General features: G+C 47.5%; 1 protein-coding gene across 2 annotated transcripts in view; it reads left to right on the forward strand.

Annotated features, from left to right (window-relative positions):
- Positions 1-12,019, forward strand: part of PTPN3 (protein tyrosine phosphatase non-receptor type 3) — a 107,925-nt gene that overhangs the window by 27,275 nt on the left and 68,631 nt on the right. Inside the window, exons 2-4 of one of the 2 annotated variants that reach the window (XM_045780695.2) lie at positions 4,558-4,712; positions 9,764-9,871; positions 9,948-9,990. In XM_045780695.2, coding sequence (XP_045636651.1) covers positions 4,575-4,712; positions 9,764-9,871; positions 9,948-9,990 — 289 coding nt within the window. In that variant the 5' untranslated portion in view covers positions 4,558-4,574. Of the gene's footprint in view, positions 1-4,557; positions 4,713-9,763; positions 9,872-9,947; positions 9,991-12,019 lie in introns of those variants that run through there. The other variant, XM_087869490.1, reaches the window with a different exon arrangement.

Below are 12,019 nucleotides of genomic sequence, written 5' to 3' on the forward strand. Positions count from 1 at the left end.
TTCTGCGACTTCCATGAGATTCCTCTTTATGACATTGTCGCTAGGTGTCAGACCTTTTTATGGAGCAGAGATGGCTGTGCGGAGGAAGAAGTCTCTCTTCTGGGCTGCTGATGTCCTTTGTCAGCTGGTTCCCTGACTGTGCCGGGGGGTAACATTCATCATGGTCAAGTTAATAAGTCCCACTGGTACCCACGCTTGTGCCAACTACGCCGGAGCTGCTCAGGTGAGGAGCAGTCTGAAGATCAGTGCCTGTGAAGAGCTCATCAGCCCGTGGTACTTTCACTTGGCAGCTCTTGTCTGAAGTCACCTTTGGCTTTTTCCGTCCAGTGTCATGGCATGACGAGCTCTTCATTTTAGCTGTTTCACGCGTGCGCCCTCAGTGAATGGCTCAGACTCCGTGGGACCTATATTCTGAGCATGACCGTCCGAAACACATCCTGAGGTTCCCTGAAAACCCACTCCTCTGGCCATTGACTGCCTGGCCCTTCCTTTGAGGGCTTCCCAAAGGGACAGTCATTCTGTGCCACACCCCAGGATGCTGAATCACCATCTCTGGGTGTGGCCAGGACAGGCCCTTTTTTTTTTTTTTTTTTGGAAGGCTCCCCAGGTAATTCTGCTGTGCACATCCCACTAAGAACCACCCTTAGAATGATTCTGTTGTATCTCAAAAAAAAATTAGAGCCCGCCTGAAATTCTTAGACAAAGATTAAACAAGAAGTTTGACATTTTAAATGCAGTGTGGTTCAGGGATTACTGAATGCATTTGTTGTCTTTTGATAACCTTCGGCATTCCTCAGAAAATGCATCCCTGCTTCTGATGACATTTTTGTTGGAAAGGGCAAGGTGGAGGTGGTGGGGTGGGTGGAATTGGATAAGCGACAGAGTAAGTTTTCCTCCCCTGCCAGTCCCAGGGATTTGTTTTATTAATATTTGAGACTTCCCCGTCCCTGACTGCGGGAGAATGGAAGTGTGTCCGGAGCTCCTTCAGTAGGTGAGGGGCCACGTGCCCTGCTGTTCAGCTGTGCCTCCGTGGTTCCCTGCGGCTTGATTCTCAAGCTCCAGTCCGCTTTGTCCTCACCCCTTCCATGCTGCTGATCCCCAGATCTGGATCTCTGGCCCTGCCTGACTTTGAGTGCTGCTTTTCCAGTTATCTGTGACTTGTTCCTCACTGTGGGGACCCCACATCAGAGGCTCCTGGGAACCCGAGAAATGCAGGCTCCAGGGCCTCACTCAGCCCTGCTTGAATCCTAGTTTGCATCTGCTCAAGATCCCCAAGGGGTCTGTCGTGTGCACCTTACAGTATGAGGAGCCCTGGTCTACAGGATGTCCCCACCCTCGTTCCATCCTCCTGCCTGCTCCCACCAACCCAAGTTCGTCTGTCAGGTAGCACTGGTGTTTTGGATTTTGTTTTGTCTTTCTGTTTTGTTTTGTTTTTAAGATTTTATTTATTTGTCAGAGAGAGAGAGAGCACAAGCAGGGGGAGCAGCAGAGGCAGAGGGAGAAGCAGGCTTCCCACTGAAAAGGGGAAGAGGAGATCCTTAACCAACTGAGCCACCCAGGTGTCCCAGGTAGCACTGTTTTTCCCATGCTTCATTTTTCACTTCATTCTTCCTTGTGCTCGTTGATTTGTTCAGCTGTTTATTGCCTGCCTCCTACAACCAGGTGTTGGGAGATGCAATGAGCACAACCAGACCTGGGTCCTACCCCTGTGAAGCTCAGCTTCTAGGGGCAGAAGCAGGTCTTAGATACATCATCAGCTTCACTGTGGAATGCCGACCAGCATCATAGAGGAGAGCTTGTAGCCATCAGGGAAATTCAAATCAAAACCACTGAGATACTACCTTATGCCAGTTAGAATGGCAAAAATTGACAAGGCAGGAAACAATAATTGTTGGTGGGAATGCAAGTTGGTACAGCCACTCTGGAAAACAGTGCGGAGGTCACTTAAAAAGTTAAAAATTGAGCTACCCTATGATCCAGCAATTGCGCTACTGGGTATTTACCCCAAAGATACAGATGTAGTGAAGAGAAGGGCCTTATGCACCCCAACGTTCATAGCAGCACTGTCCACAATAGCTAAATTGTGGAAGGAGCCAAGATGCCCTTCAACAGATGACTGGATTAAGAAGATGTGGTCCATATATACAATGGAATATTACTCAGCCATCAAAAAGAACGATTTCTCAGCATTTGCTGCAACATGGACGGGACTAGAGGAGACAATGCTAAGCAAAATAAGTCAAGCAGAGAAAGACAATTATATGGTTCCATTCATTTATGGAACATAAGAAGTAGGAAGATCGGTAGGAGAAGAAAGGGAAGAAGAAGGGGGGGTAAACAGAAGGGGAAATGAACCACGAGAGACTATGGACTCTGGGAAACAAACTGAGGGCTTCGGGGTGGGTGGCGGGGGAATGGGATAGGCTGGTGATGGGTATTAAGGAGGGCACGTATTGCGTGGAGCACTGGCTGTTATACGCAAGTAATGAATCATGGAACTTTACATCAAAAACCAGGGATGTACTGTATGGTGACTGACATAATATAATAAAAAAGTAAAAAAAATAAAAAGAATTATATAAAAAAAAAAAAAGAAGAGAGCTTGTAATGCAAATAGAGAGTAGTTGGGGCACCAGGGAAGGCTTTGCCAAGTAAGTGACGCCTGTGCTGGGTCCTGAGTCCTGAAGAGGAGCAGAAAGAACTTTCTTTTTTTTTTTTTAAGATTTTATTTATTTATTCGACAGAGATAGAGACAGCCAGCGAGAGAGGGAACACAAGCAGGGGGAGTGGGAGAGGAAGAAGCAGGCTCATAGCGGAGGAGCCCGATGTGGGGCTCGATCCCACAACACCAGGATCACGCCCTGAGCCAAAGGCAGACGCTCAACCACTGTGCCACCCAGGCACCCCCAGAAAGAACTTTCTAGGCAGAGAGAATAGCACACACAAAGGCCCAGCTCATCATAGAAAGTTTACAGAGAATTAATTAAAAAAGAACATTAAATTGCACCCAAGTCCTTCATCTTTATCTGTTTTTCCATCCAACTTCGTCAGATTTACACCTTTTCAATTGCCTAAGCCGAGGACCCTTGGCTTTCCTGCGTGCACGCTGCGACCGTGTGCTTGGTTGCACGCTTCCTCAGTCTTTGCTGGTCTACTGTTCTACAGTTATATTCGCTAGGAAAACCTCTTTCCTCGCTGTTCCCTGAATACACCGTAGTCAGATTTTAAACCAACTCCCTCTGCATACATGTGTTATTTTAAGTGAACTTGATATTGAAATATACAGAAAAGTACACAAATAAGTATAGAGCTTGGTGAAGCTTCACAAAGTAAATACACCAGTATCATCAAAACCCAGATCAATAGAGTATTATAAGCATCCCGGAAGACTCCTGTCTCTCTCTCTCTCTCTCTCTCTCACACACACACACACACACACACACCCATCACTTCGCACAGCAGTAACCACACTTCTGTCCTCCTTTAGCATTGATCTGTTTTGCCTTTTTCTGAACTTTATGTAAATGGGTTCATGCTGTCAATAATCTGTTGTATCTGGCTGCTTTTGCTTAGCATAACATGAGAAGAATTCATTCGTTTTTGCCTAATGGTAGTTCATTTATTTCCTTTGCTGTATAGTCGTGTGTGGTTGGACTCTGCCATAATTTCCCCGTTCTGTTGATGGGCATTGGAGTCTTTTCCAGTTTGGGGCTGTTATAAAAATTCTCATGCATGTCTTTTAATGGATAAATCTACATTTTTCTGTTGGGAATATGCCTAGGAGTGGAATTATGTCACAGAGTATACATATGTTCAGTTCTAGTAAACACGGCCAAACGGTTTTCCAAAGTAATTGTGCTAATTTCCATTCTTACCAACAGTGCTTCAGAGTTCCAGTTGCTACACACTGTGGTCAACACTTGGTTTTGTCAGGTTTTGTTGTAGCTACTGTGGTGGGTATGTGGTACTATTACTTTGTGATTTTAATTTGTATTTCTTTGACAACTCATGTGGTTCCCATTTTCTACCAGATTCCTTGTTTTTTCTCATATTGATTTGTAGGAGCTCTTTATATATTCTATAGTATTTCTGTGGGTTGTCTTTACTTTTAAATGGTGTCTTTTAGTGAATATAAGTTATTTAATGTAGTTTATTTTACCAATAAGCGTCTTCATATTTTAGATCATTTTTACACCACATTTAGTTCTGTAAAAAAAATTAAAAATAGGATAATACACAAATATACTTTTTCAAAAAACATAAAAAATTAAAAGCCTGGGAAATATAAATTAGATTTAGACCAGGGAGATAAGACACACAAATAACCCATATAATTCTATTAATAAATTAATAAATTAAGCAATAAATTTTGCTTAGAGGCACTTAGAAGTCGGAACTCAAATGGAAACATGGTGGGTTACCTGGTTCTCGTTTATCTGTGAGTTCTTCGGTTTATGAGGGTCAGAGCAGACAAGGGATGGGTGGACTGTGAGGAGTAGCCACGTGTAATGGATAATTTGCATGTCAGAGAGCTAACAGGTCTACCTTCTGTTACAGGTTATTCAGCGATAGTTATGACCTCCCGGTTACGTGCGTTGGGTGGAAGAATTAATAATATACGCACCTCAGAATTACCCAAAGAGAAAACTCGATCTGAAGTCGTCTGCAGTATCCGCTTTCTAGATGGCTTGGTACAGACCTTTAAAGCTAATGTAAGTTCTCCAAATTTAATTTTTTCTGAATTAATGCCACTAAGAAATAATTTTTCTTCATTTTATAAACCAAGAGATGAAAACTATTTTAAAATGAGAGCTTGGGGGTTGTCTGGGTGGCTCAGTTGATTAAGCGTCCGACTCTTGATCTCGGCTCAGGTCGTGATTTCAGGGTCCTGGGATAGAGCCCCGCCTCGGCCCCGTGCTCAGCACGGAGTCTGTTTGTCTCTCTCCCTCTGCTCCTCCCCCTGCTCATGTTCTCTCTCTCTCATAAATAAAATCTTTAAAAAGTAAAATAAAACAGGGGGCGCCTGGGTGGCTCAGTCGTTAAGCGTCTGCCTTTGGCTCAGGGCGTGATCCCGGAGTTCTGGGATCGAGCCCTATGTCAGGCTCCTCCGCTGGGAGCCTGCTTCTTCCTCTCCCACTTCTCCTCCTTGTGTTCCCTCTCTTGCTGACTGTCTCTCTCTCTGTCAAATAAATAAATAAAATATTTTTTAAAAAAGTAAAATAAAAGCTTGCAGTCTCAGACCTTGTATGTTGAAATTGGACTGGAAATAACCCTGAAAACTTTGCTCACATTCTTGTTCACCTGGAGTGTCTTTCCCCCTCTTCTTGGTGACATGAACTGACTCTTTGGTGTTACTACTTCTGTGACATTTTCGTCAGCTTCCTGAATTAGTTCTCCCATAATGGTCCCCTCTATGCTTTGTTAGCGCCCATGTCACATTTCATTAATAGTAGTTATAATTCCTAGGTTATATGTTCTTTAAACTGAGCTCCTTGAGGACAGGAATAGTGTCGTTTCCCCTGGTCTTGATGCTGAGCCAGGCACACAGCAGGTGCTTATGACGTGTGTGAGTGGATGGCTGCAATCTAGAGGGTGGTGAGACGGTTCCTCTCATAGATGGCAGGGCTCAGGGAGGGCCTGGCTTCTCCCACCTCAAGCCCACAACAGAGGCAGGACTGGAAACATAGCCTCCATGCTGGACGAAGATGCCTGAACTCTAGCAGTCCATGCTTCCCCGCCCTGCCCGTCACTGCTTAGGCCAGTGCCCTCTGCCTGTCTCTCCCAGCCTCTGTACTGGCTGCCAGCACCTGCCCCAGCCTGGAAAGTTCAGTGTGCAAGGAAAGGGTCAGAAGGAGAAGGCTGGGTACAGGAAACAACTACGGGTAATAGAAGGCCACAGGACTGGAAAGGGTAATCATAACTGGCCCCTGGGTCTTCCACCCCACCCCTAAGTTTGCCTCCCACTGACCCCAGGTCATTATGGACCTTGATGGCTGAGAGGACAGGAGGAGAGGGCAGTTTGCATGAAGTCACAGCATGGTGGGTGCTCTAAAAAGGTCACAAGTGTCTCTTCCAGAAGCTGTAAACTGACAGTATGTGTCCAGCTCCTTTGCTAAAATGTATGTTGTCGGTTTGGGAGCTATTCCTTTGCTATTTATCTTCTTCCTGGCAAGAACATGAATGTTTATCCAACAAATGCTCCCTGAGCCCCTACTGTGTGCCAGGCTTCATGCTGGGTATAATGAATATAGCAGTCAACAAAACGGCAAGGTATCTGGCCTTTTAAAGCTTACATCCTAGTGTGAAGAAATGGACCATAAAGAAATGTATACTTTGTCAGGTGGTATGTGCTTAGAAGAAAAATAAAGTGGGATGAGGAGGGTAGAGAGGCCCAGAGCAGGACAGGGGTGGGGTTGTCAATCTACAGAAGTGATCAGGGAAGACGTCACCTAAAAGAAGTGAGAACCATGTGATTCCCTGCAGGGGAAGCACATTCCTGGTTAAAAATAGCAGTGCAAAGGTCCTGAGGCAGGATCCCACTCAGTGTAGTTGCAGAACAGTATGGAAGTTAGCGTGTCTGGAGTGGAACGAGCAAGAGGGGTCAGAGGTAATTGGTGCGAGGGTGGTCAGGGGGACTGTGGAGAGCCTTTTAGGTCACCCTGAGGGCTCTGGACACTGGCTTTATTCTGGAGGAGGAAGAAAGCATTGGTAGGTCTGGGCAGAGACCTTACATGATCTGACTCAAGTATCACTCTGGATACTCTGTCAACAGTAGACTGGGTAGTGAGGGAGGCGGGGGGTGGGGGCAAGGGCTAAGAGACTATTATAACAGTCCGGGGGAGAGGAGGAGGAGGGTTGGACAGCATGGTGGTGATGGGAAGGTAGCTTAGAGTAAACCAACTCAAACTATTTTTGAAGATGGAGCCTGCGGGGTTTGCTGATAGATGAAATTTGGGGTGTGCAAGAGGCCTCGCAGTGACTGTCAAGGTTTTGGCCTGGGCAACTGGCAAGATGAAGTTGCAGTTGATAGAGATGGGAAAGGCTGTAAGCAGGGCAGGATTAGGGTTCTGTCGTGGACATGTTGAGTTTGAGGTGCCTGTTACCCACATAGAGACGGTGGTCACTGTACGAATGAGAAGGTTCAGGGACGGGTCTGGGCTGGGATACAGATGGGGGGCTTACTAGGGTAGAGGTGGTATTGCAAGCTACGAAACTAGATGAGGCCACCTGAGAAGCGAGGACAGAGAGGGTACGAACAAGGTTCAGCGTTGAAAGGTCTGAGAGACGAGGAGTAGGCAGTACAGGAGATGAGGACGGACTGTCCTGGGAGGGAGAAAGAGAGCAAGAGCCGATGTCCGAGAATCCCAGGTAGGAACTTCTTGAAGGAGGAGTGATGAGCCCCATAAATGGGGATAAGGAAAGCGCCTGCCCAGAGTGGGGATCCTAGAACACAGCCTGGCACTCAGCAGACAGCCTGTCATTCCTAGTCACGAACACTGTTGGTCACGTGTTGCTTCGCCAAGCCTCCAGCAGTCGGGTCAAAGCTGACTCACATTGAACTTGAATCTGAGGGTCTGGTGGCAGCTTAAATCCCATTCACTTGAGATTTTCTACTTGTAGGTATCATTGGCACTGACTCTGGAGCCTGCACTACCGCCTCGTGGGCCGGAGCGGGCCTCAGCAGGAAGCTGGCCTGGACATCGGTTGCTCTCAGCCTGGCTCAGGGAGCGAGCCGGTCCCGGGAAGTGACCTGGCGTAGCAAAGATGACCTCTTGTAGGGTGGGGAGCTGGGCTGGAAGCCTTGTTCTTTATAAACGTGTCCTTTAGTATATTTCAGTTCCTTTTGAGAACTGGGAAAAGTTGAGCAGAATATACTAGAATGGGTGAATTACACACTCTACAGGGGAGATGCCACGCAGTGGGGCCATGCAGGCTTTGGCAGCCAGTGGACTGGAGTCAGACAGGCAGACCATCCATCATCAGCTGCGGGCATACAGCATAGAGCCTCACGGCCAAGGGGATGCTGCTGATGACTTCACAAGTAGCTATAGAGATTAGAGGGCATATATAAAAAGTGCACAGAGTTTCACATCTGGTTTGTTGTGGATGTTCAATAGTAATTTACCTTTTAAATATAAAATCCTGTAGAAATGTTAACGAGGGGAACTGATCGCTCTTTGATGCACCGGAAGAGTATCTGCTAACTTGGAATATGTGGCCCAGGCCATCTTTTCCACACTGTGGTGATGCCCCTGTGAAGGAAGCTGTCCTGGGTAGAGAAAGCAGCAGGTGCAGGGCCCTAAGGCAGGAAGGGGGAATGTGTTCAGGGGAAATGGGCGTGTCACATGTTCCCACACTTATGACCAAACAGTACGAGATCATACCAAAGAAGAGGCTGCAGGAGGGGGCCTGACAGCTCCCTAATTCTCTTCTTTCTGGTCCCTGTGGCCTGTTTCCAGGTGTATTATATGCTCTCAAGCACTCAAAAAAGGAGCTGTCTTTTGCTTGTTCTGTATAGTCTATTTCTGAGTCTTATTGTTCTTACGTCAAATGGTTCGGTTCAAAGGATTCCTGAGAAGTCGGCCTGATAAAGGAGAATTTGTGAGTTCCCAGAGGCACCATGCTGTCTCCCTCCTTTATGTCTTTGTGCCAGGCTCTCGGCTTAAAATGCCTTTTCTTAATTTCACCTGGAGGGGAGCGGTGACACTCAGCCCTGCTGCCCTCCCAGACCAGGTCAGGAGCTGCTTCCACTTGTCCCCAGGTTGAGTGACCATCTGTGTTGTCCTCTGTGTGTTTATCATGCCCTGAGTGTTTCAGCATTTGACACACCACCTTCCGGTCCCTGCTTCCACGCCTGGCCTCTCTGGGACATGTACGGTGGCTCTGTCCCCACACCTAGCACTGTGCCTGCTCTGTAAAGTCTGAGTGGCGATGGTGGCTGAGTCCTGCTCTGGATGTGAAGTGTGGTCGAGTGTCTCCACTGGCTTCTCACTTCAGATGGCGGGGAGCAGAGAGGCAGATAATCCCTCTGGTTGTCACCTACCAGGTCACTTTGACGGTGTTTAGGATGGCATTTTCGTGTTCTTAGCCATCTTCCTTCACGCTGTGAGTAGAGTTTTGTTCCCTGTACACACTTCCGTGGCTCCCACGGAGTCAACTAACTGCCGTGGGATTAGCATTTTGCTGTGGATAATCCACGGGTAGGTCATGGAGAGTTTACTCTCATTGTGGTATCTCGTTTTCCAATTCAGACATCACTTGGGAATCTCAGCTAAGGAGAAGGAAGAAGCCTTAGAAAGTTAAACTATGCTGTCTTAAATCCTATGTATGTGGTTTTTCGTAGCCCTACTTCCCATATGTACCATTGTGACTTCTTGACAGGATACTTATTAAAGCATTTCTTATTAGCATTTCTTATTATGAGATATGAGTGTGCATAAAATCTCTAAATGTTTTAACACCTTTTCTGTCTACAATAAAGACTTTTTAAAAAAGATTTATTTATTGGAGACAGAGAGAGAGCATGCATGTTCAAGCAGGGGGAGGAGCAGAGGGAAAGGGAGGATTCTCGAGTGGACTCCACACTGAGTGTGGAGCCTGATGCAGGGCTCAGTCCCAGGATCCTGAGATCGAGACCTGAGCCAAAATCAAGAGTTGGCTGCCTAGCCGACTGAGCCAGCCAGGCGCCCCTGCAATAAAGATGTTTAACCATCGGTTCTTGGTTCGTTTTAAAAGTTTGCCCACTAGACACTTTTTCTTGTAGAAACAAGATACCGGTCAAGTTCTTCTGGATATGGCCTACAACCACCTGGGTGTGACTGAAAAGGAGTTTTTTGGTTTGCAGCATGGAGATGACTCAGTCGACTCTCTCGTGAGTACCATCCCTTTAAGACATGCTGGCCTCCTACGTGGTTTGGTTTTATAGCTTCTGTTTTCTTACCCGACAGAGATGGCTGGAATCAAGCAAACCCATCAGGAAGCAGTTGAAAGGTGAGTGTGACCTCTCATTTCAGTTGAACATGGGGTGTTAGTGTATCGTAGCCCATTTCTGTCCTCCAACCATCAGCGTGCTTGTAACATCTGGGACCTGGAGTCTAGGTGGTCAGGCGATGTGAGTGAGCCGACTTCTCCCTGACTTCTCAGTGAGCAGAGATGCTTCCAGATCAGCCCTCACCAGCAGCGAGCAGGGAAGGGAAAGGGAAAGGTGAAAGAAGGCAGCCAAGAGCCCAGGAACTTACTTTCTTACAAGGGAAGGAGGATAGCCTTTCTTAGCCCAGTGTGAGAGCCAGGGTGGGAAAGACACATGTGTATGCACACGCGCACGCCCGCGCGTGCGCACACACACGCACACACACTCCCTCCCACTGGAACCGAAGACATAGGTAGGTAATATCACAGATAGAACATAGTGCTCCCCAGCCAGCCGTGAGTGGGCCCCACACTTCACAGTGTGCCCTGCCCCACCCTCCACCCAGATCTGTTCTCAGCCTGGTTTTCTAGCATTGCACTGTCTGTTCCCCTTTATGCTGCTTCTGCCCCAGACAAACCTGACTGACCTGCCAGGCCGCACACATTCATTCCTCTGTGCCTTCCCTCAGTCTGTTCCCTCTGTTTAGAATGCTTTTCCCTCTTCTCTATATCCAAATCTTGCTGTTCTTCCAAGCCACTCAGACTCCCATCTCTTCTATTAGAAGCCATGCCTCCCACGACCCTCCCTTACATTTGTCATAACTCTCCATCATCTCATAGTTGCCTGCCTTAATCTTCCTTGGAGACTGCAGGCTCCTTTGGGGAACGGTGCTTGCCACATTTTCTCTGCATTTCTCCCTATGCACCCCCTCCACAGGAGGTGGCCAGGGAATGGCTGAGGGGTAAACAGCAGGTGGATTTCATACAAGTGGACACACACGTATGCCACCTGCCCGAGCACCTTGATGGGAAGGAGTAGAGACAAGGAACCATGGCTGTGATCCCACCGCTGCTCTCGCCTAGAGCCTGGGCCTCCAAGCCCTTACCTCCCTTAGCATTCAGAACTGCCTACCCACGGGGAGCCGCAGAGCCACTGTGCAGATAAATACCTGCCCCCTATTTGAATTATCAGAGCACCAGAGTCCATAGACGCATGAAGTCCATAGAGTTCATAGACACATGGAAAGGTGCTATCATTCATTCTCTCACTAACTCGTTCATTCTGGAGGCGTGTCCTGAGCTCAGATTTTGGCAGCACACTGGGCTAAGCTCTGGGAATCTGGACCAAATCAGATTTGGACCCTGCCCTCAAGGAGCTGACAGCCAAGCGTGGGGATGTAGACAAGGAGAGTGACGGTTCTAGGATAGTTCTGAGCACATGATAGGATGCTCTGGGTGCACAAAGGCGTCCTGAGACACACAGTGACAAGTTATGGTGAGGAGGGGAGCTGAAAGGAAGTCCCAAGGCAGTGGGAAGACTGAGCTATCCCCTGGTGCGCAGGTGGTCAGACCGTACCAAGTTACAGGCCACCCACTGGTACCCAGGCACCTGTACAGAGGTCCCTTCATAGGCGTACACACACCGCTCATATCTTTGACACAAGCCGGAGAGATACTAACAGAAGGTATGAAAGAGAGGGAGGGTGGGGTGGACAGCTCCGTGGCAGGATCAGTGAGAGGAGCAGGCTGGAGAAGGCTTGAGTTTCAGAAGCAGCAAAGTGCTGAGCACATAGATAGGGTCAGCGAACATTTACTGAGTAATGGGCGAAGTTGACCTGAAGAAGAGCACGGAATCTTAGCAACACAGTCCGATCTTCTCCGCTTGCCATAGCCAGCAAAAGAAATGGGCTAATTTTATCTGTACAAGCAAATCGACTCTTGGTATCATTGCATAAAGCCATATTTGAGTATGTTAATGTGTAATATGTGCTAGTATGTTCATCACTTTGGGAATTCACTTTGCTTTGAAAGCATGAACGGTTTCCCAGTATCAAATGATTGAGGTGTGGCATAGCTGAATCAGAAACCTAAGTGCTTGAGTTCTAGTTTT

The sequence above is a fragment of the Ursus americanus genome, chromosome 18, assembly GCF_024610735.1.
Source record: "Ursus americanus isolate L20-20 chromosome 18, mUrsAme1.1.p, whole genome shotgun sequence".
Taxonomy (NCBI): domain Eukaryota; kingdom Metazoa; phylum Chordata; class Mammalia; order Carnivora; family Ursidae; genus Ursus; species Ursus americanus.